This window comes from Pseudoliparis swirei, chromosome 9 (genome assembly GCF_029220125.1).
Source record: "Pseudoliparis swirei isolate HS2019 ecotype Mariana Trench chromosome 9, NWPU_hadal_v1, whole genome shotgun sequence".
Classification (NCBI taxonomy): Eukaryota; Metazoa; Chordata; class Actinopteri; order Perciformes; family Liparidae; genus Pseudoliparis; species Pseudoliparis swirei.
The window spans coordinates 10381920-10403547 of NC_079396.1; the positions used below are offsets into that span (position 1 = coordinate 10381920).

Below are 21628 nucleotides of genomic sequence, written 5' to 3' on the forward strand. Positions count from 1 at the left end.
GATCCTCTGGGAAACTTTAAATTTCCTCAGCTGCCTGAGGTGGTAGAGGCGCTGCCTTGCCTTTCTCACCAGAGTGTCTGTGTATTGTATTGTGTATGCATATATGTTGTATATATACATATATATTTTATTTTATATTTTACTTTGTATACTTCTTGTATACATCTATATCTTTCACTTGTATACATCTTTATCTTTCATCCGTTTTTTATATTTTATATATAATTTTTTATTCTCGTGTGTTTAGTTTATTGGTGCTGCTACTGCTACGACAAATTTCCCCTTGGGGATTAATAAAGTATCTATCTATCTATCTATAATGCCTGCAGCTCCTTTAACCATCAAAGTCTTGGTGTGTTGCTAAGCGCTACGGCAACTTCTTTTAAGGTGCTAAATTCAAGATTTCAGAGCATATTGAGGGATTGAGACCACACGGGTCTCAACATGGCGATGATGGCCGAGCTGGCTTGAAGCTAACGGAGGATGGGTTGCTTGATGGCTAGTTATGAGTGTGCCAATCCGCTGTAGCACACTGCTATTTGTTTCATACACAGACAATCAGAGGTGAAACAAAAGACATGTAAGCAGACAGAGGGGACACACTTTCCAGTTCAATGTTCTCACATCTGTCCTGTAGTTTGTCAGTGCTGTTTCTGTGGAAATCCAGCGGCCATGTGGTTGACGCGTATATACAATATACACTACCGTTCAAAAGTTTGGGGTCATCCAGACAATTTTGTGTCTTCCATGAAAACTCACTTTTATTTATCAAATGAATTGAAAATTGAATAGAAAATATAGTCAAGACATTGACAAGGTTAGAAATAATGATTAATATTTGAAGTATTAATTTTGTTCTTCAAACTTCAAGCTCAAAGGAAGGCCAGTTGTATAGCTTATATCACCAGCATAACTGTTTTCAGCTGTGCTAGCATAATTGCACAAGGGTTTTCTAATCAGATATTAGTCTTCTAAGGCGATTAGCAAACACAATGTACCATTAGAACACTGGAGTGATAGTTGATGGAAATGGGCCTCTATACACCGATGGAGATATTTCATTAGAAACCAGACGTTTCCACCTAGAATAGTCATTTACCACATTAACAATGTAGAGAGTGTATTTTTGATTAATGTTATCTTTATTGAAAAAACAATGCTTTTCTTTGAAAAATAAAGACATTTCTAAGTGACCCCAAACTTTTGAACGGTAGTGTATGTCGGTGACCTTGTTTAATTGAGACCCTTAGCTTTGGTTCTCATATTGCCCGTGTGAATAGAAAACTGGCAGATGTGCTGGAGACGCAAGGCTATTAGACACAGGGACTTTTTCTAGCTCAGCTGAGGGGCCCTGTAATAAGCGAGTCAATATCAATCAAATGGCACAAAGCAAATCCGGTGTCACAGATAAGCCTGTTCAACTCAGCCCAGGGAGAAGGTGTACAGTGTCATTGAGGTCTTTGCTACTTTTGTGTCTTTACAGAATCATAATTACACAACCCTATTCAAAGATAGAGTTTTTCTGGGCGACAATTAGACTAATGGAGCTCATCCAAACAAGCACATCATGCAGCTACAGACATGTTCAGCAGGTACCTGACTATGTACAAAACTGCACAGTATGGATATACGAAGCCTGGTGTCTGGAGTGGTTGTATTGTCTCTAAACCATACGTTCTCCTGTCCCCTCTTGGCTTTTTTACTTGGTATCACTGATCTAGCACATAATCCCAGACTCCTTTCGACCGTGATGTCGAAGCAATTACCAAAACTGTGTCATCACACCACACAGAGCCGCGAGCTTGGCTGTAGACGCTGAGGTTTTTTGCTTCAGAAGACACCTTGTTTGCCTGCTGGTGTATCTTGGCATCATTGTTGCAGAGGAAAAGGGAGAGAAGATTTTAAGTCTGTTCCCAGACCAACATTTCTGTAGCATCTCAGTTGACCGGAGCAGCCTTAAATCAAGGCCGCTGCCTTTTATTAAATAAATATATGCACTGCACTGTAACGTTCATTATTGTATTGTTGTCTTGTTCTTTTTTCTATCTTGTTTTTATGTTCTATTCCTTCTTAAATTACTGATTTTAATTTCAATGTCCTTCTCATAATATGTCTTCTGACGTGTGCTATATAAATAAACTTGCCTTGCCTTTTCTCGCTCGCTTGTTTTTTGTGACCACGGGCTCTCTCACACAGCCACATCCTCTGCCACTTTGATGTCAGTGAGCTTGAACTGGTGTAAATAAATCATTTAAAAAATGGAAACTGACAAAGAAAGGTGAAAATATTGTTTTGTGGCAACAAAAACCAAACTGAGCGGCCTACTGCCACATTATGAGGTTTTTAAAACAACGTGCTCTAAGGTTAAAAGGAGGATTTAATAAAGCATTGTTAAAGTACTAACCCTCTCTCCAGAGCGCGGCCTCTTCTTTGGCCTGCTGGGAACTGTGTCTTCTTTAGGATTGGCGTCTATGGCCCAGTACGAACCCTGGAGAGGGACACAAATAAAACATTGTCAAATAAAACATGTTTGATGGAAGAGGCGCTGCTTGTAATTCTTCTCCACTGCTTTTTATTTCTCTGTTGGTTTAAGTTCTTATTCCTTTTTCCTATTATACTTGAATAAGGAGTCAATGGTGGAAGTTAAAGTCATTAAATAATCACAGAAAAAGAAAAAAAATGTCCAATTCATGTCAACGTTATGAATTAAAAGTTGTATTTGCGTTACCGAAGAAATTAATACAAATATATGCTCTGTGTATTAAACATAGTTATTAAATATTTCTGTGTTAAAAGGTGTTTTCGTATCTTGTTCTTTTATTGATATCCTCCAGGTGGTGTTAGTTGAACAATATAAAATAAAATATAATTGTACTGCTGGGCAGGAATATAGAAAAATATATATTTTTAGATAAACCAATATGACATGGGAAATAAGTAAATAAACGCCCAGATCTGTAACTAGTAATTACAACCATTTTTCAATAAAAATAATAATAATCAAATCTTCCTTTATACACGGTGCTTTAGATAGATAGATAGATAGATAGATAGATATATACTTTATTAATCCCCAAGGGGAAATTTGGCGTGACAGTAGCAGCAACACACAAGAATAAAAACAAAACACAAAATATAAGAAACAAGGATGAAAGATATAGAAGTATACAAGTAAAATAAAAGTAAAATACAAAACTAAATATATATGTAAATAAATATACAACACACATGCATACACAACACACAACAACACTGACAGATCAAATACAAAAAATATTAAATATAGACAGAGTGCAAAAAGCAAAGTGTGTTAGTGAATGTAATGAGTTGCTTTAAACCTCTTCCATTAACATCATTGATCTCCAGGTGGGAAACTAATTTGTTCGCCCATCTACAATAACAAATAGCAAGAGAGACACCGGTCAGACGGACGGGTCACAGCAGGAAACATACGAAACACAACTCACATGTAGCCCAACAGGAATATGCAGGAGCTCAGCAGCCTGCCAAACCAATACTGACAAAACTAGCTGATCAATTCATAAATAAGCAGCACGCCATAAATATACCAAAAATATCATATGAAACCTTCTAATTGTACAATCGTATAACGAATTCATATGAAACCAAAACTAACGATGTCTGCGATGATCAACAATGACATCATTCAAAAGATCTTCTAAATCTTTGGAGCATCTTAACCGGCCAATAAACACACAGCGCTGACATTGAAACCGAAGCTTTAACCTCTTTCAAAGACGACTTTCAACAACTCCTCCATTCACAGACATTTGTTTTAACACCTGCGCAAATAAAAATAAAAACATGATGGTTTCATTGGCCAGTCTATGTTTTTAACGTTTTCTACTGATCGTGAACTAATAGCAGCCCTCCGGTTGTCTTGTCTTTCATTGCCCTCGACAGTGAACACAACACATGCCTGGCTGAAAGCTCTCCGATAGCTAAGCCAGCTCAGAACACGTGTGCGGTTCCCGGCCTCCTGACACCGTTCCCCGTGTAAAACTTTGTCTCTACTCGCAGATGGTGCGCCGCTCCAAGGATGCACGGAGGTGTTTATATTCAATGTTCGTTGCATCATTCTGCGTAAGAAAGAACAAAAAGACATATAGACTGTCGGTGTAACCGTCAAAAAGTCATAAACTAACGTCCACAATGCTGTGGAGGGATTGTAATTGAATGTAAACTCATATCTCATAGTAAAGGACTCCTTTATTGCCTTTGTACAATGCATTACAAAGAAACACATGAATATCCTGTAAACAATTTGATTTGGCTGCAAAATATTGACCAACAATATTGACCACCTGTTTCTAAGCATTTCAGTGCTTTTATCAATGAACTATTTGGGACGGTCATGTGATCGCAGCGCTGTGCGTGCCAAGTTAAGTAGAATAAATCAAAAGGTGCACGACTACGAGCCGCAAACTCTTTGTCCCACGCGCCGGCCTCACGACAACGCCGATAAACTAAGCTTAGGGCAAGAACCTCAGACTGAACGCACAGAGATGAAAAGGTTTCAGGCCAATATGAACCCTCACATATTTGCATTAGGAAACCAGTTAAAACCCCGACAGCACTGCCATAAATAATAACTTTACAGCTCTGCTGTCATTATTACAATTTTGAATGACTGGTTTGCAGGTAAATAAATATCATGGGTATATGTTGAACACATCAGAGTTCTTATCTGTCTATATTTGTCAACTGTTGTGAGTGCTAGAGTAATATCCATCCAATTCTTTATAACATGTCAATGTGTCACTGGTGCATCTCCTCCTATTGTGGATACTATTAAGTCTCTTTTTCCCCACTTCTATAGTATCACTGACAGAAGTAAAGCGATCAGATTTCCCTTCCATCTGATAAAACCAATGCATCTGTTGTTATTACACTTCTCTGTCCAATCCGTTTTTTCTGGGTTTTATTTTTCCTGCGGCGCATGCTCCTGCTTCACTTCTGCAATCCTTTTGATACACAACGTTAAAACACCGCAGACTCCAAAATAAAGACGATCAATGAGAGCACAGGAAATCAGATTTAAGGTCCTCGACTTCCTGTCAGTCTGTTTTTTCCACCTTTCATTTTTCCTCTGTCCTCCCAGGGACGTCCAAAGCTGCAAAAAGAATTCAGAACGTTCATCTAGGACACACACACACACACACACACACACACACACATACAAACACACAGACACAATCTCTGAACACCTCGGCCCCTTCCTCCCCCTCCTTGCCTCTTCTTCTCCTCCCCATGTCTCTCAGTCCCACATCAGTGAGCAGCAGTACACAGCCAATTAACGTTGGCACATGCATGATTTAGCTTCTCCCCTCTCTCCATGGCTTCAAACAGGCCTCGCACATCCAACTTCTCTCCTCACAGACGTGGAGCCGAGGTATCGACCCCTTCGATCCGCGGTGTGAATTAAGGAGCTGGTCAGGTCCAAGTCGGGCTGATCCTCTCTTTGCAGACTACAGGCCTCCACTCAAGCCCATGGATTTTTTTGTGAATTATTTAAACCTTCTTCCCCCTTAATTCATTTGTCAATGGCTCCAAAATCCCAGCCGCCTAAAACGTTCTGGCTTGTCAGTTTGTGTAAGAGAGGCGGATTGCTTCTCACATTAACCCTCTGATGAGTTGCATCGCAGACATTTGTGCTTTAAAAGAAATCTTGTGAGTGCAAGCTTCACTGATCAACTGCAATTGTATACATTCTCCATCTGAGCAATTCCCTCAATTCTGCACCAACTAGGAGTTGGCAAATTGTTGTTTTCAGACCGGTGCTGCTGAAGTGACCGTGGCAACTCTGCTTCTAACCACAGCAAGAGCAGCGGTGAAACATATCAATGCTTCCTCTGAGTGTGTGTGTGTGAGAAAGAGAGAGAGAGAGCGGGCCTAATATAGCATAACAGATGCGTGAACAGCCTCACATCTGAAGGAGTGTACCTACATATACTTATTATTCATTACTCTCTGTACCACATTATTACTTCGCAGAATCAATATCGGAAGAGCCGCAGAAAACAGAGAAAGCACCATTAGGCATTCAGGCAGTTATGGAGCTACGCATTGCTTTTAAGTTCAGACACTCTGCATGTGCGACAAAGAATCAGAGCAGGCGAGTGTGGTCTCTGGGTGCACTTATGCACAAGTGGATGCACACACATGCGGCACGAGCTCCACACGTGACGCCTAATCGCCGCCGCATTTCTTGTGAGCTCGCTGTAAGAGGCTTGTATTTTCATTGTGTGCCGCACCTTAATTCAAGCTGAGCTTTTCAGTCGCATAATATTGTTCAGGAAATACTTACTTTTCCAGGGTCATCCTTGGAGCGAGGCACTTTGAGAAAACACTTGTTCAAGGACAGGTTGTGTCGGATAGAATTCTGCAGGGAGAGAAAGAGAGAAGGTAAGGGCAAGGGAAAGGGCAAGGGAGAAGAAGAAACCGGAGAAAACAACTGTTGGAGGAACTCAACACTGAACAACCGAGACATTTGTTCACCAATTTAAATACATTTGATTCTGGTCCCAGTCTATGTTAATTGCAACAGCACGTATTTGCCTTTTTTTTAATGCAGAAAGAGAGATCAGTGGTTCACAACCTAAGGGGTCGGGACCCCCCAGACGGGTCATAAGATACATCTGATGGGTCACAAGATGATGAATAGGATAGTTAAAAATATATATATATCTTCTTCACCAAATGTTTTCAAATCAGCCTCTTTCAAGAACCTCTCAGACATGACACTGCCCCCGTCCAGAGCCTCTGCTGTATGCCACGTCGGCTGCACTTTCTTCCACGTTCCCCGCGAGTCACTGTGCTGCAGATGTGGACAGATGTATCCCAGGCCGCGGCGCTATGGGGTTGAATGCAGTTTTGAATATGTGACTAAACTAAAAACAGGGCGTGATTTTGGCCTTCGTGAAAACTCACGCAGCACTGAAACACCACTCTGTTATAGAATCACAATCTCATTTATTTGAAGAGGGACAATGCACATGGTTCTGGTCCTGATGAAGGGGAAACGACATTTCCACAATGTGTAACACGCCCTTTTGTTTGTAGTTGTTGTGAAAAGAGGTAAGGAGGGGGGGGGGGGAGAGAGAGAGAGAGAGAGAGTGCGTTGAGAGAGAGAGAGAGAGAGAGAGGGAGAGAGCTCACAGCAGTGCAAGCTAACCTAACGTGAACCTCTTCTTCCTTCAGGCTCCCGTTCTTCACTCATCTGCTGCTGCTAATTAATACCACTGGGGAGGTGGGGGAGGAGGAGGAGGAGGAGGACAGAGGGATGGGAGGCATTGCTCTGCTGTTTCTGTTTCTCCTGAGCTCTCGCTGCTCTACCCCGGCTTTGTTCCTCCTAACACAACCACGGTGAGGTCCACCGGTGCTGGGCCCTTCCGCTCCAGGAGAAAAGCTCCAGCGGTTTTCAGCCGCTCTACTCAGCGGGTCACTGTTGGCTGTCTGCGGCCGTCCGGCACGGAAACGCAGTCAGGTGATGAAAACGGCAAGAAGAAGTGCCACCAGCTCGCTACACAGAGGCAGCCATCTGTTGCGTGGACTCTCCTGTGGGAGGTGGCGCCGGGTCATTAACGTCGAGTCCAATCGTCCCTTCAGCAGCCGGTGCGTCTAAACCTCGAGCTATTGTCTCTTTGTTTACACTTTATCTTTACGACCCGAGCAGTTGTTGGACACCTGTGCACTCGTTGCAATGCACAATCCGATGTGATTCAGACGTTCCCCTGCAGCGTGTTCTCTGTTGGGGCGACACAAGTTGAAATCTCATATTAGCTTTTGTTGGCATTTGTTCACGTCATTAAGTTTGGTCAATGCTGTATGGAGCGATTCCGTATAAATAACAATTGTTGTCGTATTTATTTTGCATTGTTTTGCTCAGCCGTTAATAATAATCCATCTGATGCCTTAAACATTACTAGTCTGTCTTGGAGGAATCATACATCTTCACACTATGGTCCAGTGTATTGGCATGAAACTTGCTATAAGTCTGCTTGCTCTGATATTTAATATCAGGAAACCCCATATTAAGTAACATTATATACAGTATATATATACTGTATATAGGATATTTGTAGAGTGTACAGTGTATGGCTTCAACCTTATAGCTGCTCTGTATTGCAGTGCACGTGCTGGATACAAAGCCTTCTTCCTTGCATGTAAAGGAAACAGTAATATCCCCTCACTGAATGGGAATAGACATCATCAATAAATGTACTGATTAGCAGTGCTGTGAAGTAAGATAATGAGATTCGCTGCTGTGTCCTCCTTCCTCCCACTCCTCACCCTGCCTGATTAATGAGCTTATTGGGCCGGGATGAGGCCACGCCATTCCTGCCCAGTAGCTGATGGATCACACAGTCGCAGGCGTCATGTCTGCGTGAAATGTAAGAAGGACATTGGACAACTGGTGCGGCTCTATAACTCTTTCTCGACGAACACTCGATGTTTCCACTGCAGGAAAGTATCTCTAAGAGAAGTAAATCCGTGTGTGCCATCTCTTTAAGCAGCAGGATCGCCATACCCTTGAAAAAAAAAAGCTGCAATATCACCGTGTTTGTGTTTTTCATTCAAAGCCAATCTTTGTTTACAAAGCCTTAAACTGTGAGATGTCCAATATTCACATAGCTTCGGACCCCCGCCCCCCTTTACAATATTGGCATGGCCCACCAGTTCTGAGGTGGGCCATGCCCTCGCCATTTAAACAATATTCTGAGTGTGGCAGTTCACAACGAGTAAAAACACTTGTGATATCCCACTCGTACGGTGCATAGCTTGTCCAACCACCCAAATACTAATTCAAATGTTTTTAATTCCATCTACAACACTAATCTGCAATTTCTAAATTGTAGCACAGACGCAAAGGTTTCTTGAGACATATGTCAGGCTGGAGTTTGGGAACATTGATATAATATGACTAGCAAGACTACAATAATTGAATACTGTATGAATACTTGTCAAAGCATTATGTATTAGAGGAGAAACTTGCTTGTAATGAAATAATAATATTGTAAAACTTCATTCTGCAGTGAAAATGAATAATGAAAATTAACTAATGACTTTTTAATCATTATTTAATTAAAGTGTTATCAGCACATTAGATGGATGGATAAGAGTCACAAATGGATATTGTGCACGGTGTGTGTATGAAAGTACACACGTGTGAAGACACTGAAGACACAAAGGATTCTGGGCTATACAAAATACACTGAATTGAATTGAATACATCATGTTTAGTGCAAACTAGAATGCACCTGTTAATTGTATAATGTATCGTACCAGTTCAGTTCCTGTAATGCCTCGTGGTTTTTAGAGGCAAATTTTAGAGACTGGAGATTAAGAGGTAGGTTGTAAAAAAATAAGGTCAAACTACTGTTTTTAGACAGTCATTATTAGCTATGAGGCTTCGTGCATGCATCGTGTGGCATCTACAGTAGATACTGTGTATGTGTGTATGTGGCTGCTTAACTTAGGGCGCAGCATCCTGGCGTTAAGGAGGTTAGTGACATAAAGAGGGCTGATTAAACATGGATGACTTTCTTACTAAATGCAATGTGATATCATGTGATGTGAGACACAAAGTCAGATTTTGGAAACTTGCTTTTGAGTGGAGAAGAAATACAGAGGAATGGAGTGTCAGACTGTGTGTGTATGTGTATGTGTGTGTGTGTGTGTGTGTGTGTGTGTGTGTGTTTATGTTGGTGTGGATCAGTCTGAAGTGTGATCAAAGAAAGACCGCCACGTTTGAAGTTTGATAGGAATGGTCGAAGAGGTAAAAATATGCTTGTGTGTGTGTACGTGTGTGTGTGTGTGTGTGTGAAAATGAGGTAGGGTGCAGGAGCCAGAAGGATGATCTGGCCATAGGCAGAATGTGTGTGTGTGCTTGTGTGTGTGTGTGTGTGTGTGTGTATGTGTGTGGATCAGTCTGAAGTGTGATCAAAGAAAGACCGCCACGTTTGAAGTTTGATAGGAATGGTCGAAGAGGTAAAAATATGCTTGTATGTGTGTACGTGTGTGTGTGTGTGTGTGTGTGTGTGTGTGTGAAAATGAGGTAGGGTGCAGGAGCCAGAAGGATGATCTGGCCAGCTCAACAGAATGTGTGTGTGCTTGTGTGTGTGTGTGTGTGTGTGTGGGGGGGGGGGGGGGAAGGTAGGAGGGAGATAATATAAGAAGGAGGTTTGGAAGATTTGGCAGCTGGGGCTGGGTTAAAAGCAAAAAAACACAGGCAGACAGTAAACGAAAGCTAAACAAAACAAAAAAACACAAGTGAGTACCAACAGTGAAACATCAACTTACCTCCCAGCTCAACAGAGGATGTCATATGCTGGACAGGTTGTAAATCCCTCTAAGGCACATTTCTGATTTTGGGCAACACAAAGTTAATTGAACTTAATTGAATTTATTTTCTGCAGAGACAATGTGAGGTGACTCATAACCAGAGCTCTCTGGCTCAGATATCTGGTTCTTTGATAAAACAGTCAACGGTTCAAGTCTGTGAGCATAGAAACTCAAGGAGTGAGATCTTCTCCTACTCACAAACAATATTTCTGTATGTTAAATGCCTTCAAAAACCTTTTTTTGTTTCCATCAGCTTTTAGCTTTATCAGCTATGAGTGATTGGATTCTACATGAATATAATATTTTATGCAAAAAAAGTAGGGCAAATTTAATAACATTTCCAGAATATCGGCAGAGCAGAATACAAATGATTACATCCTCTGCTATAAGTTTAACACATTAATATAAACATGTCTCCAGTCGGGTGGCAAACCTCAAACGAACAAAAGAATGTTGAAAATGAGTTGCTTTTTATTTTGAATTGAATTGAATTTTAATTGAAAATGCACATACACAATCAGGTGTATGGTACTTGGGGAGTGTGAGCATGTGTTATTGTCCTGGACAAATGGAAGTTTCTCTAAATGTACTCGTATTTAAAGACAGATATTAAGTTATTCCATATTCTTCAATGATGGCTTTTATATTATTTAAGGATTTACAGGACATTAAGCACAAATAAAGATGCACAAACAACTGTATCAACATCAGGACTGTTTCCAATGTAAATATAATTTGTATAAAGCTAAGATCGCAGTTAAATGATAATGTTCGATTTTTTTCAGCTGAAAACAAATGCAACACAAATAATAACACAAACAAATGTACCATTGCTCTTTTGGATATGGCAAAGCCTCAGAGGCTCAGAGTTTCTGTTTGAAAATAAATTCACTGATGTGGCTTGGCAAGCGGTGACAAAAAGGCTGGAAGTCTTTACTTTGCCAGGTGAGACAGAAAGGACATATGTGGTTGTGTGAATCCCTTCTCAACTGTGCACCTGCAAGACGCTTGCTAGCCATGATATGTTGACCTGTGGAGGGCCTCTGGAGCTTAACGTGCACAAATGCACACTCAAAAACAGCCGTATTCAGCGCTTCTCATGCCCCTCAAGATGGAGGCATTGTGGAAGGATATAGATAGTCCTCGTGTGCCCACAGACCGAACAAGAGATAGAGATACGGAGACAGAGAGAGAACTAATAAGCACAATATAGCAAGATGGGATATTTTGAGAGAAGAGAGAGGAAGGATATTGTATTAACTTTCAGCTGAATCCATACAGTGCATAAAGAAAGGGTAAAATGTGGTAAAGTTTGAAGGTAAGGCAGAGGAGAAGGAGCTGGGAGGGGGTGCAAGAGGCACAAAGAAGAAGTGCAGGAGTCGGCTGGAAGAGGGAATGTGGGGGTACGAGCGCATACGGACAGGTGTCTTAGAAGTGAAATTCTCCTGGGTTCTGAGCATCATTCAGATGCCTTATTATATCCTGATGGTGACGGAGTGACAGACACTCCGTGAGAATGTGGGGTTGGATACAAGTCACCACTTCAAACTTCATCTCATACATATTAATTTCATTTGATGGACCCTTCCCCACCCTCTTCACTCCCTCACTGAAGTACTTCACACAAGTCATCTATATGTGTGTGTGTGTGTGTGTGAGTGAGTGAGTGAGAGATTGACTCTGCAGGTTGTGTTTGTAAAGTGCTGCATGTGCTTGCATGTGTGTGTGCTTGCAGCGGTGAGTATTTACAGTGTGTGTTCAGTTTTACCTGAGCTCAAGTGTGTATGAAGGTAGCTGTGTGTGTGCATCTGTGCATGTACCCGTCACACCTGTTTATCTGTGTGAATACACATGTTTTACTGCAATAGTGTACCTGTATCTGCTTACAGATATGTTTGTGTGGAATGGAAAGAGGAGGAGAAAAGGGACACGAGTGAGTACGTGTGTGTGTGTGTGTGTGTGTGTCTGGCACAAAGAGATACTCAGACAAGGTGGAAGAAGGATTGCTGTTGTCTCTGGGGAGAGAAGCTCCAAAACAATAATACACTAACATTTTGAGACGTTCCGTTTCCAGTTTTTCTTTCCCGACACCAGTACCTGAACTTGCAGATACCGAGTGTGTTTAACCACAGGCAACGAGCCTTCGTCGGCCCGCTTTCTTTACTAAGCCGTGAACAGTGGTCCGGCCCGGGAGCAGGTCTGGTGTCCAACTCCCCGCACCCTCACCTCCTCTCTGGAGTGTCTGCAAACCAGCACACATCCAACACGTTATAAAGCAAACTACAATCAATTACAACACGAAGATATTTATTTTGAATAAATAGATATTTATATTTAATGTGGTGTAGTGGCTAGCACCCGTCCTCAAAAACCAGAAGGCGTGGTTCATTTGAGTTGGACAAACACAAATTAATTTAATTTAATGAATATCGTTATTTTATTTTAGATGTATTTGATACAAATGAGTTGGACTAACCTAATTACATTGTATTGCACTGATGTGCTAAATTTGAGTTGGAGTTGCATATAATTATTGGATGATCCAATGAGTCATTTCTTTGAGTGTACTTCCTTTACAGAGCCATCCTGAGCACAGGATAAATACTCCAGCATGACTTGAGTGGTCATGCAGTTGCTTACAAGAATGTTGTCATGAGCAGTTCACCTAAGTGTTGGTCTGGGACTGTTTAATTTAAATAGTTCTAAGATGCCTGAAGTGGCAAGACGGTCCAGAGAATCATGAAAAGTACCTATCTTGCGACCCTTGAGGTTTTGTTGGTGAGCATTAGACAGACTCACCAGCCACCATCCTCCCTGTGTCACATCAGGAGGACTTCTCATCTCACAACTGATTTGGAAGGCAAATGTTTTTTTAGTTGCTGCTTTAATCTTTAATACAGCGTTTCAAAAACAACACTGAGACCAAACCACTGCGGCACACTTCCTGTTGCCGGTCGTGACGAGCCTAGCGATGCGGCGAAGTGACAGCTTCAGTCAGTGGCTTTCGAGGAGCGGAGATGAGTGAGCAGGGAAGGAGGAAGGAGGAAGGAGGAGTGTCCTGTTTGTGCCCGTGCCGCTCTACCAGTGACAGCATAATTCTCCTCATCTGGATGCCGTTCAGGTTGTTTAACGGTTTGCATTCATGATCACATCTCTTTTATGTTCGCTCAGTTGTTTGTCTACAGAATCCAAACAATATCAACACATTGTGAAATAACTCGGTGTTTTCATGTTAACGTGCAGACACATTAATACCGTGCATGTTTAATCGAGAATGTGTTCAGAGCACAAGCTAAATGGCAAATCACAGGAGAAAGTGTTTTTCTTACTTCCATTTCTATACCATTCATATAAAATGTAGCTTTTGCATTCATTCAATACTTTCATTGTCTTTGTTTCTGAGAAACCTAAACATTAAAAATCGACTGGTGACAACTGACAATCACTGACAAATCTGGTTCAGACTTGGTTGGGAAAAAAAACTTGATTGAAAAGTCAGCTGATGATACTAGTGTCCATTTCCTGGCCAGACATCTACAGTTCCTGCGGTTTCCTCCTTTGCCTCGACAAACACTGATGTTATTTAGGATCTGACGAGAGCTTTGCAGGGTACAAACCCCGGGACGAGAGAATAAACTCATTTTGTGGTATAATTGTTGCATTCCAGAGTGCTACGGAAACCAGCCGTAAGCCTATTATTAGCCATATGGAGAGTGCTACAGGCCTAGCTGGTTAGAGAGGAAAACGCACTGCTGGATGGGCGCCAAGTCCTCGAGCAGATCGCAAGAGAAATTCCTTGTTTTTAATTAAGAATTTAATACTGAAACTCCTTTTAGTGATTAGTATGCAATTAACAGCTCACGCAGTGTTACACATACAAGTTTCAACTCCTGGCACCACTGTACCAGTGATTCCTCACCACCTGGCACTATCTCTGTGTGTAGAATATATATATATATATATATATATATATATATATATATATATGCATGTGTATCACGAGAATGCCTAAGAATGACGCCGCTTATTATCAAGATGTGTTCATCAAAAATATATATATAAAAAATACAAACATGGTGGAGGAAAAGTGTCTCATACAGAAATGTCATCACATTGACGAACTTCTTGCAGAACGGGGGATGAAACAATATTGGTTGCATAAGGTATTTCCACATTTATAAATCTCAACATTAACTTTGTATTGAAGTAGAAATACCTTTTTACTGTATAATATTTTATCAGCTAAATCATGTGATTCCCCTACCTCCAGATGCATTAATTTTACAGAAGTATAACTCATGATAATGCATTTTTTGAGAGTATGCCTAACTGTGAATAACAACTTTCAGTAACATAGGCTCCATCTATACACTTAAGTGTATATGTTCCTTTTATCAACTAAAGTGAAGTTGGATTCTGGCAATTTATGCTGTTTTTGTCACTGAAATTGGGATTTTATTATCTGACATTTTATATACATTTTCTATCAGATATGAGCTTTAATTTGAAATGAAAAAAGATTTCAAAATCAAGTTTTGAATGATATGGTATCTATATTATTGCATCAATTGAATTGAATATCGTTTAGTATTCTGTATAACAGTGTCAGGAAGGAGAGATTGACCTTGAGACACACACACATCTGGACAGCAGATCGGTCCAATGTGACATGTGACCTGGGAGTGCTGGGGTACATGTAACAGTTCTGTGTGCATTACCCAGCAGTGAAGAGGTCAACACAGAGATTCAATGAAACAGGCAGACAGCTGTTCCTGAAACGTCTCTCGCAGACAAAAGTAAGCAGCTGTCCACACAAACCTCAGCCACAGACGTACGCGTGCATCCTATTCTGGAGCTGTCCAGACACGCACACTGTGATTTCCACAGATGATCTCAAATCACAACAAGCACAGCGCTGTGGTGAAATTGCAGTTGTCCTCGTGAGACACAAGCTCAGTATCCCCGGTGCTGCTACATCCACCTAATGACTCCCAGCAGCCAATGGCAACAGCCCTTCTCCACACACGTAATAACACTTGACAATGTGCACTGAGCTCCGCTGAGCTCTGTCGCAGATCTCCCACAGAGCAGGCGGGAGAACAATGGCCCGGTGCTGATTCATATCAGGTGATTGTGGTGTTCAGCCAAGGGCCAAAGGCCACTGCGGTAGTGCTGCCCTTTACAGCGGCACATTAGGCCTTGTTAATTCGCAGGCAATTATCCTGGCTGCATGGGAGCAAGCCTGAGGCGATGGGTGTCGCCAGGGTGCACCACCGACTGCACAAACCATTCGGTGACGGTAGAGGTCTAGACTATGTTTATCAAGCGGTGAATAATGACAAGGCCGTCACATTTGAATAATAATATACCTGTGAGGTGAGCTTTGAATAACTAACATTTGCCATAATTATATTCAGCGTGAATAGAATAGAGCAGCACGAATACGGATTCATCTTACAAAGTTTTTCATTTAATCAATTTATCAGTGAGTCTTTCAAACAAATACTTACAAATTAAAGCATAAAAGGAACTCTAATTAAAACAAAACATAAATCACAAAATACTCTAGGGCAGGTGGTGAAGGTCAGTTTGTCATAGCACTTGGAATAAAAATTAAAAAAGACATTGTCAAAACACCCAAAAAAACTGATTTAATTTCAGACAAACTGATAAATAAGAGACAAAGAACAAAGTAGAAACCCCCGCCGGTCTCCGGCTGCGAGTTCAATATGAGTTGTGGTCAAAATGGACCCTAAAGTGGAGGGACACGTGGGTGTGATAGGGCTGCGAGGGGGCTGCAGAGAGCATGGGAAAGTAGAGCGGTACACAGTGTAGGACGCAGACAGAGAGCGGGAGAGGCTGGTGGAGAGAACACGAGGGACACAATGCTGCTCCAGTGACACAACATCATGCGGGAATGATGCAGCCCGATGCAACGCGGTTTGCATTCTGCTCCGGTAGCTCCATTTGTTTGCTCTAAAAACAGAGATGCTTTACGGTGCCTCAACCGACTTGATGGCGGCCAATCAAACGTCATGTTTTTTCTGTTACAGATTCCAAATCTCCTCCACAGATTTGGGAGGGAGGTGCTCACGATTACCCCTCAACTGAAAAGAGCTCCCTATATTCATTCCCAGTTAACACACCAAAAAATCTCGCGACCTTGGAAAGCATTTGAAAGTGTGTGTGTCTTTGCGTAGCCGCGACACATGCAGTAAGCCTGTGGTGTTCAACCAGTGTACGTAATGGTGTGATTTCTAAGGATGGAAGCCGACGTGTGTGTGTGTGTGTGTGTGTCCTGGTTTCAACTCTGCCGTTCCTGCGCTCCTCTCACATTATCATACAGAGCAGACGGAGTGCGTGTGCTGGGTAGTAAAACTCTCCTCTGCTCTCTGACAGTCTACTCTCTCATCTCCAACTCCCCCCGCCCTCATCTCTCCTCCTGCTGTGCTCCTTGTGTGTAATCTGCAGACTGCACACGTACACTGCCTACCTGAGTGGGAGTCTCTACGTGGGTCTGTGTGTGTCTGTGTGTGTGTGTGTGTGGCAGAGGGTGAAGGAGACGGCAAACACAACGGACCACGTATGAGCCGATTTCTGAAAGTGTGTTCGCCTCGAGTCAGTACGTTCAGAAAACACGAATTTCCAAGTGTGTACTTGCATCGTGTGAGCCGACCATGTCTGCCGAACATGGCAGCCAGACAATCTGTGTGTCTGAGCCCCACTGGGTACAGCTGACAGTAATCACCCAACCCGGAGCGAACCCGGCTTACGTAACTTTCCCTGTGACGGCCACAGCTGGTATAAAACAGGGCCCCCTGTTTTGAGTCGGATCATCCAGGAAGCACAAGTGAACAGCTCTTCCTCACACATGCGACCTTTCCTTTACCTTGAAGTCACTGCTTGATTTCATACTCTACAGACTTCTTTAATAGTCAGTGTTTGTTTGTTTTTTACCACAGATCCGTGGTTCACTAGTAACAAAAGATGCCAGGAACAGAAAGGACAAACTGAGTGAGTTTCTTATTAACTGTTGTGCTTTGAAACACCCATTCTAAAAAAATTAAGTATTGTTCAAACGGGCCTGGCCTAACAGGAAAGCAACACGACTTTGGGTCATGAACGTCACAACAAACTCTCTGCACTGCCCTCGTGGAACATGTGAGATTAAAGCCATCAGTGCAGTGCGTTAAAGACGCGACTTGAATGCAGCCACATACACACACTAATCAATGAATCTAAAGGTGTAATTATGGGACGCTAAAACATCCTGGCACCCAAGTACAACTAGCAGGAGAAGGCAGCCACGAGCTGCAGCGAGAGATATCCTGAATGCTCTTAATAACCCTCTCTCTCCGAAGAGAACTCAAATTGATTGAATCCTACATGCGGGTAAGAAGCTCTGCCAACACAACCCGGCTTGTATCATAACCTTTTTGTCTCCGCGTCTGGCATACATCTCTGCTCGGGGAATGGTGTGTTGAAGATTATAGACGGCAAACAAACACAGGTTTGTGAAAGGGAACGAAGAAGAGAAAAGAGGAGGGAGTGACTAAGAGAAGAGGAGAGAGGCTGGGGGAGTGCTTGGGAGATGAAGATAGAACGTGAAAGAGAGAGAAATAATGAGAGAAGAAGAAAAATGTTGCCGCTTTTAGAGAGATGAATCGGTTGATAGTTTGGAGACAGCCTTTACAATGTGTCGGTGGAAGGAGTCGATCCTTCCACTTCTCCACTAATAAGGTAGAGAATCCCCAAGACACAACCGTAGGGATCTATTCATTTCTCTCCAATAACGCTGCCACCTTTCTGTTCATATTAGCCGGGATTTGCATCGACACATTTACATAAGGATTTAATAATGTCGTCTGAATGAGACAAAACGCATCTGTCAATCATTCCTGATTCACTAAAAGGCTCCTGTGCTCTTCCAGGCAACCACTGGATCGGATTTGTTACATTTTGAGCTCTCGCAGTGGGGTTGAGGCTTGATGGCACTTGATCAGTCCAGTTTTAGAATCTGCTCGTCTAGCTTTAGCTTTTTAACATTTCAAAGTTATGAATAACTTCCCTTGAAATTGAGATCTGTAATCACCTCTTGTTGTGTGGGAAGGTAGAATCACTTTGAGTAGCTCATGAAAATAAGACGAGCACAAGGAAACAAATTATTGTCGCCTACATATATTTCATGAGCTACTTGCTCCAAAACTGAAGGTCCTAACTCAGAATTACTAGTTTCAGAGTTTAAATTAGAATGCGTATATAAGTATAACTTATAGAAAATTGGAGGCAATTCGACACAAAGAAAGCCTGATTTTTAAAAAAATATCGATAAAATCACTATTTTAAAAGAGACCAAACTCTCAAGAAGAGGATGCTCTATTAATACAATTTTAAAAAACTGTACTATATAATAATGACCTAAGAATTTCTGGAAAAATAATGACAAAAAAAGTTATTTAAAGGCTTCAAAGACTAATAAATCTCTTTATCAAAGTGCAAAATAAACATAATTTAAAAGCATAAAGGTTTCATGTAAATCACTGCCTTCCTCCAATACTTTCCCCCATCGGGATCCTGATTATGTTACCGCGAGGTCAGAGCCGGAGTTCACGCGGCCCATCTGGATCCACTCGGCTATCAGACATGCCAACACACAGACCTGAGAGCAGATATTGAAGCTTAACCCTAAAAAGCGTGACAGCACTATTGCTAAGTGTTTCTCTCCTGTCTGGTCTTACCTTCCAGCCGCTGCCCGCCTCTCGGTAGTAGGGGAAGTTGTCACAGATCCACTGGTAGATCTCACTGAGGGTCATCCGTTTGCGCGGCGAGCCGTTGATGGCAAAGGTGATCAGGCTGGCGTAGCTGTAGGGCGGTTTGCCGTCTCTGTGCTGTGCAGCTTCCTCCTGGTCCAGCGTTGTTCCCGGGTCCAGGTGGACAACTTTCTTGCCAGGCCCGTGCCCGTGATGGTAGCCGTGATGGGGGTGTCCGTGGTGGTGGCCGCCATCGGCCTTCTGGATGGCAGCCCTCATGCTGAGCTGGGGGAGCCAGTCCATCGAGGTCAGGCTACTCTCCAGCTCGGAGGTCATGGCTCTCGTAGGTCGAAGGGGTCAAAAGGGAAGGGCGAGAGGCTCGGCGACGTGGCGTTTGGAGGATCTCCCGTGGGCTCACTGAATGGGCGCTGAGCAGCAGCCTTGGCTCAAGTCTGGAAGAGCAGGAGGTTTGTTTACTATGACTATTCATCTACTTTAGCTGGAGCAGAAAGCACACTTGGCAGAGACACACAGATGTTAACTTGCACATCATTTTCCACATACAGTGCTGGTTTGTATAATGGAAAACTAAATATGTTTGGCATGTTCATCACTTGCTCTCTGCACATGAATACGATCTGCAATTCTAGGAATAAGAGAAAAACTTTAATCACACAGTTGTAGTCCATTAACTGCACAGTGAAAAGCAAAGCAGAGTATGAGAGGCTAGGAATGAGTTCATGGTCTTACTCTTCCCGTTCCTTTCCATCTTTCTTTGGGCCAAAGCATCTGGGGAAGTCACCGAAGTGAAAGGTAGAATCCTTCCCTCGTGCATCCTCACAAGTTCTTCATTTAGACCACTGCAATGGCCGCTGCTGCAACTCACAAACACAAAACCACACAAGACGGTCAGCTTGCTCTGCCAGACAGCCTTCATAAGATATTAATATCGCGCAACCGCTCAACTGGCCTCGGCATCTGTCCAGTCCGATTACAACTCTTCTCTCTTTCGCTCTCTGGGTTCTGTCTATCTGGATTGCCTCTGTCTTGTTCGCTCCAAAGTGGAAATGGCAATTGGATTTGCAGAGTGACTAAAAGCTGGGGAATTGTTTTCACAAGTGCCTGCCAAATGGGGGGGAACAGCTCGGGAGGAATTCCAACCCTCTAGAGGAGCCGAAAGGCTCGTCCCCTTTCTCTCTCGGTGGAGCCCCCCCGCACTGTGTTCCCATTCTCCGGCTCTCGACGTGCCTCACTCTCCTGTCAACCCCCCCCCCCCCCCCCCCCACACACACACACACTACTCCCCCAGCATCTCAGATCCTGTTCAGACAGACACAAACTATGAAAGAAGTCCCAAAATTTCAACTTGGTAGCTATTTTTAGAGCAGCCAGCGGTGAACTTAAACATGTGTCCTGTGTGAGCAGAGAATGTTCTTCTTCTGGTGGCTTTGTGAAAATACTTCTAAAAATCATGATAATTTGACACCAGAGTGAAATTACTCACTAATTGTTCTGTGCTCCAGTCAGTCACAGAACATTTGTACATTTGTCACTACTGGACTGAGAATGTCATGTAACTGTTACTCATCACTGCAGCGAAGATGTTGCATTCAGACCACACTCAGATTTAACTCGGAAAATTGCCATATTAAGTTCTCGGTGCTTCTAGAAAGATAAACATCCTGCATTCTGGGAGATGCAGGTAAACCTATGCGTTTTGTGAATTAGATGAATACAGAGTGGGCCGGTGCCAGTGAATAGTTGACAAAAGCTGGATGGATTCAGCCTCCTAAGGATACAAACATCTACATCAAAACCATAGATTTGTATAGATACAAGATGGCGCCGCAGATGGTAGCCTCGATTACTAGCCTCTCTCGTTTTTTTTCTGTTTTTGTGTGTTTGTCTCGTCTCCACTCTCCCTCTCATTCAGTCAGAGGGAGGAACTTTTAAACTTTATCCAATTCCAATTTTTTTTTTTTCACCGGTCTTAAATGAACGGAACCGGATGACTTTTTTTTAGTTTTGGTTGCAGGCTGCTCTCTTCGAATTCATTCACACGGGAAGCGGGCGCGGCGGCCAATGCGTTAAGCGTTACGGTGCGTCAGCGGGCTTTCAAAACATCTGGCCGTCATTCTCCTTACAAGATTGATGATTGATGAACAACTGCTCCTGAACAAAACTAATAGAACAAAACTAATAGGGACTGTGCCCTGCCCAGAGGCACCTGGCTCACCAGCACATCCGGACAGCGGACATATCGGACCTGCTCAACTCCTCTGAGCGACTGGACGCGGTCAAACGGCTCTGTCGGAAGGGGATGCGGGTTTCTTATATCAATGAAGGTTGCAATGAATGTCACGTGACAGAAATCAATAAATCCTCTCAAACCAAACTCTTCAATAAACTGCAAAACTTTTTTGCATGTATTTCACAGTTTCCCCCATTCATTCCTCCTTCACCACACCACATCCAGTGTCCAGTTGAGCCTCAGCCTGCCTGCACATGCAGCA

At 42.6% G+C, this 21628-nt stretch overlaps 1 protein-coding gene across 7 annotated transcripts in view; it reads right to left on the reverse strand.

Moving 5' to 3' along the window:
• The window catches only part of LOC130199184 (forkhead box protein J3-like), a 61633-nt gene that overhangs the window by 28808 nt on the left and 11197 nt on the right, over nt 1-21628 (reverse strand). For 6 of the 7 annotated variants that reach the window (XM_056422467.1, XM_056422471.1, XM_056422468.1 and 3 more), the window contains exons 2-5: nt 19866-19990; nt 19104-19567; nt 6329-6403; nt 2405-2488 (exon numbers count right to left, since the gene is read on the reverse strand). In XM_056422467.1, the coding sequence (XP_056278442.1) occupies nt 2405-2488; nt 6329-6403; nt 19104-19451 (507 nt within the window). In that variant the 5' untranslated portion in view covers nt 19452-19567; nt 19866-19990. Of the gene's footprint in view, nt 1-2404; nt 2489-6328; nt 6404-19103; nt 19568-19865; nt 20290-21628 lie in introns of those variants that run through there. The other variant, XM_056422466.1, reaches the window with a different exon arrangement.